This window comes from Chinchilla lanigera, unplaced genomic scaffold, assembly GCF_000276665.1.
Source record: "Chinchilla lanigera isolate Chin_1 unplaced genomic scaffold, ChiLan1.0 scaffold00010, whole genome shotgun sequence".
NCBI classification, from domain to species: Eukaryota; Metazoa; Chordata; class Mammalia; order Rodentia; family Chinchillidae; genus Chinchilla; species Chinchilla lanigera.
This window is the reverse complement of record NW_004955411.1, coordinates 14,956,342-14,961,601: the sequence shown is the minus strand read 5'-3', so window position 1 is coordinate 14,961,601 and position 5,260 is coordinate 14,956,342. Positions and strand designations below refer to the sequence as shown.

Sequence of the window (5,260 nt, the reverse complement as noted above, 5' to 3'; positions counted from 1 at the left end):
AGTCTACTGAATCAAATTACCTGTCTTGGCATCTTGTTTGATAGTTGGTCATAAGTGTATCACATAAGAACACAAAAAAAGACAATGCTCAGAAATGAGTACAGATGTCATCACCTACATACTAAGCACAATAAAGGCGCTTATCAACAGTCATTCAAGAGTCTTTAATTCACTGTTTCTGTGAGAAACACATGTTAAATTCATGTCATTTCCTCAGCCACCTCCAAGTTCATCTTCAGCTCTACCTTATGTATTTCCTTTATACAACATAATTAAATAACCTAATACATATAAAATGATTTCTGGCAGTGCTTAGGACATAGTAGTAACTAAGTTTTGATTATTGTTACTATTTCGTGTCTTACAAATGACGCTTTGTGTGTCCCGTGCCTGCAGAAGGTCTAACGTGTGATTTGCTTTAACAAGTTTGATCCAGTGCTCCTGGGAGGGAGAAAGTCTAATGCCAAGGGACCTTTTACATTACATTTTCCTTATTTAAAATAAAAAAGGCAAATGACCTAAGAAGTGATCAAAAATTTGTCTACCTTTAGATAAATGCCTCCAGGCTATTGCCTTGAGTGGTAAATGTTGAGAACAAATTAAAAGTAATTTTTGATAACTGCCCCAAAGTACACTGATTGAAACAACCTTCCCTTCACACTGCATATCTTCAGGCTGTGGCAAATTCATTGCAACATTATTAAAGAATTTCAGTAAATATTTTATTTTTATAATAATGAATCTGATAGCTCTAATATCCTTTGGTTCAGTTTACATCACCCATAGGTTCTTCAGGCCATTCACTTAATACATTATCTTCCTTAATGGGTACTTCTGCTGGTTGCTGGTCAAGAGAAACTGAATCTTTGTATTTCATAGAACTTATCTCAGAGTGTATCTCAGCTGCAGAGGTCCTCTCCCCCCAGAAAGCTTTCACTGCCACCCTGGGGAAAAAAACAATATCAAAACCATAAAGATGAAATAAAAATAAAAACTAATGAGATTCAGATTTACATTATATATATATATTTTTTTGCCTTTTAACCACATTTCAATCTTAGTTTGTGATGTATCTATTTCACTGTGTTAGTAAATGAGTCCCCAGACTTACTAAGGTGTTGTTCTCATACATTCTATTTTTGTAGAAACCAATTGGTATGTTTCAATAGTCAAATTTTATCATTGTGAGAACTACAAGTGGACAATACAAATATCTATTTAATAAACTATTTTTTATTTTAGCAATGAGTTTGTAACATTGTTAAAATTGCACTTAAAAGCTCTCAAAAGCCATGGCATTATTTTTAAAAACATGCACTAGATGTGGTGGTACACACTTATAATCCCAGCACTCTGGGAGACTGAACAGGAGAATTACAAACTCAAGCCCAGTCTAGGCAATTTAGTGATTTAGCCACCCTATCTCAAAAAAAGTTAAATTAAATTAAAAAGAGGGCTGAAGATGTGGTTTAGTGTGAAGGCCCAGGGTTCAATCTCTAGTACCATCTTAGACAGACAACAAAGACAGGAAGGAAGGAAGGAAGGAAGGAAGGAAGGAAGGAAGGAAGGAAGGAAGGAAGAAAAAGGGAGGAAAAGAGGGAGGGAGGGAGGGAGGAAGGAAGGAAGAAAGGAAGGAAGGAAGGAAGGAAGGAAGGAAGGAAGGGAGGGAGGGAGGGAGGGAGGGAGGGAGGAAGGAAGGAAGGAAGGGAAAGAAAGGGAAAGAAGAGAAAAAGAAAAGATGGGGTAGCCCAAACTAGGAAGTCTCAGGAGCAATGAAGGGAGTTGGACAGTTCCAAGACACATTTAGAAGACATTAGAGACAGCGTTTTGCAAATTCACTGTATAAGGGAAGGAACGAGAAAGAGGAAGTCAAAAGTGACAATGCAGACTAGCCATTCACCTACCAATTTATAATTATGAAGATCAATATGAAGATTATGAATATACAGATAATGACTCCTGTGGTCAGCACAAATACTAGGGCTATATCAGTGTCTGATCGGCTTGATCTCATCTGTATTTCTAAAGAAAAGACACACATAATTATTTCTACTAAAAACAAAGAAATAAGTACCTTAGTGGAAAATTTACATTTGAAAAAACTAGAAAAATACAAAAACAGAAGAAAGAAAATTCTTAGTGAAATGTCTCTGCATTTTTAAAATCTTTTTAAACATGCAAAAAAGCTGAAAGAACTTTACAGGGAACATCTGTATCACTACCACCTATTCGGTCCATTAATATAGTACTCTGCAATTCCTCTATCCATCCTGTACTCTATAAATTCATCAATTCACCTAGTTTTTCATGAATTCTAATACCATTGGCAAACATCTGCACAGTTCCCCCAAAGTCATCAGCAGGTATATTATTAATTGGAGTACAACACTGGTTTACATTTTTTTCTTGGCACAACTTACAATGAATTACACAAAGATCTTAGATGCATATTTGCTTAGTTTTGGTAAATGTAAACATACATATGTAATCCAATGCTGATCAAGACAGAATATGATTAAACCCTAGAAAGTTGTCTTGAGCCTTTCCCAGTTAATCCCTGCCTCAGCCTCCAAATGCAACTACTGTCACAACTTTCTTTCCAAGCATAGATTAGTTTTTCCTGCTTTACAATTTCATATAATAGAAATATATATGATGTGCTTTTCTGCATTAAAGCCTTTTTCCTTTCTGAGCATGATTTCAAGATTTACCACACTGTTAGATATAATCATGGTTTTTCCTTTTTGTCCTGAGTAGTATATTGCAGTTTATTCTCTAACCGATGGAAACTTAGGTTGTTCTAGATGTGGGGTATTACACACAAAGCCCTGTGAACATTGTTTCTCAAGTCATCCTGTGAACATCTACTTTCAGTTCTCTTGGATAAACATTTAGGAATGGAAATGCCATAGGAACAAGGTATGCTTAGTTCTCTACAAAACTGTGAGAAGGTCGTGGGTCAATCCCCAGTACTGGAAAAACAAACAAATAAACAAACAACCAGAAACATCCAAACCACAGCATTTCCCATTGAAATTTTCTAAAGATAAATAGGCTGAATTTCAATACTCTCATTTTTCTGATAAACAAAGCTTGTGAATGTATTGGCTTCTTATGGTCATATAACAAAGTACCACAGGGGCTGGGGATTTAGCTCAGCGGCAAAAGCGCCTGCCTGGCAAGCGCAAGGTCGTGAGTTCGGTTCCCGGTACCGGAGAAAAACCAAAAAAAAAAACAAAAAAAAAAAACAAAGTACCACAAACTGGATGACTTAAAACAACATAAATTGTTTTATAGTTCTAGAGAACAGAAGCCAGAAAAAGTTGTGTTGGTAAAGCCAGGATTGCTCTGAAGCCTCTAGCAGAGGATCCTGAACTAAAACAGCAGAACTATCCCACCAGCCCTGGACTGCAACAATATAAGGAAATCAGCTTTGTCTTGAGAAAGGAAAGGAATTTTGAGGTCTGTGTTCCAGGCTTTAACTTACACACTAGCAAGTACATGTTCCTTTCTAGTCATGAAACAAACTAACTACTGAATAGTCCTACCAGGCACCAGTCACTGGGGACAAAGTTCAAGAATGACCCAGATACCTTGATATCATAGACTAGGGCTAATTAAGATTTTTACTTTGATCTTTTGGTCTTTTTTCTGTCTTTTAAAAGTATTTAAACAAAACTGTCCTTTAGGTGACACCTGATATCATAACAGAAGAGTGGTTATTAGCTTTTATCATAAAACTTTTTCTTAAGGTAATTACTAGCATATTAAAGCAAGTTTAAGTAAACAGTTTATTTTTTAAAAATCACCCCAAAACACCTGACTCCATTTTCATTTCAACAAAGAGTATATGTTGTATGATATCTCCAGACTACAACAGAAGCTTTTTACTTCAAGTTCAGAAATAGTGTCAAGAGCTACCTAAATTCCCTTAAAGTTACATATAAGTTTTGACATGCTTGTATATAGGGACTTTTTTTTCTGGGAAAAGGCTTTGGAGCTTTGATTGGGCTCCTTAAAAAACCTGTGACCAAATCCCTCACAACAAAGACGAAAACATAAATGGTTAAGAGTAACTGAAAAAAATAAAATGGGGCCGGGGATATAGCTCAGTGGCACAAGTGTCTGTCTGGGAAACGCAAGGTCCTGAGTTCAATTTCTCATACCAAAAAAAAATAATAATAATAACTATTTGGATACAGAGGCTGGCATGGATTAAATTAAAAGGAGCTGCAGATAGATCCATCACACAAAGGAAACACAATTTCTAATACATACAATTATGTTCAGGACAAGATTTGCCTTTTGTGACATACATGAAAAACTGTATTCTTGCATCATCAAAAACTTTTTTTGTCAAATAAATAGGTTTTAGAGAGAAATGTTCTTTTATGAATCTTGATTTTATTTATTTTTCTATACATGCATTTTTGTAAGTATTCAAGAGAAATCCATTTACTCATTTTCACTTTTTTGATGAAAGTAAACACAAAAATATGTTTCAAGTTAAAGAGCTAGTCTTTAAAGGATCAGCTATATCTGATTTTACTTTATAAAAAGGAAGTACTGATAAGAGAAGTCACAGTGATATAAACCAGTGGTTCTCAAAGTGTGTTCCCTGAAGCAGTAGCAGCAGACTCATTTGGGAACTTGTTAGAGATGCAGCCTCCTGTGCCAGCTCTACCCCAGGTCTACTGAACTTGATCTCTACAGGTGGAGCTGGGTGGATGGCTGTGCTTTAATAAGTCCTCCAGGTGACTTTAATGCTCTTTAACATTTGAGAAGTAAGCAAACCAAACATTGCTGGGTACTTACCACTCATTGTATAGACTGTGAATCTAACAGATGCTATCACTTCATTGCTGTCCAGTGTATCACACTCAAAAGCCCGGGGGTGACTGTCTCTTTTTACTTCCAGGATTGCTGAATCATTTCCAAGTATAATAGGTTGCTATTTAAAAAGAAATAAGAAAACTAGTAATCAGATCAGGAAACAATGTATTTCCTTTAACAAAAGAAAAATCAGCTGAGCATAGTGGAGCACACCTATAATCCCAGCACTTCGTAGGCTGAGGCAAGATGATCCTCACAAGTTTGAGATCAGCCTAGGCTACATAGTGAGTTCAAGGCCAGCCTAAACTATGCAGAGACACCCTGTCTCAAAAAAATGAAGAAAGAAGAAAGGAGGAAGAAGAAGAAGAAGAAAGAAGAAGAAGAAAGAAGAAGAAGAAGAAGAAGAAGAAGAAGAAGAAGAAGAAGA

At 36.0% G+C, this 5,260-nt stretch overlaps 1 protein-coding gene across 1 annotated transcript in view; it reads right to left on the bottom strand.

The window, feature by feature from the left end:
• Positions 1-700: 700 nt before the first annotated feature.
• The window catches only part of Spaca1 (sperm acrosome associated 1), a 14,578-nt gene continuing 10,018 nt past the window's right edge, over positions 701-5,260 (bottom strand). The window contains exons 5-7 of the mRNA XM_005377737.1: positions 4,816-4,951; positions 1,905-2,022; positions 701-944 (exon numbers count right to left, since the gene is read on the bottom strand). Coding sequence (XP_005377794.1) covers positions 767-944; positions 1,905-2,022; positions 4,816-4,951 — 432 coding nt within the window. The 3' untranslated portion in view covers positions 701-766. The remainder of the gene's footprint in view (positions 945-1,904; positions 2,023-4,815; positions 4,952-5,260) is intronic.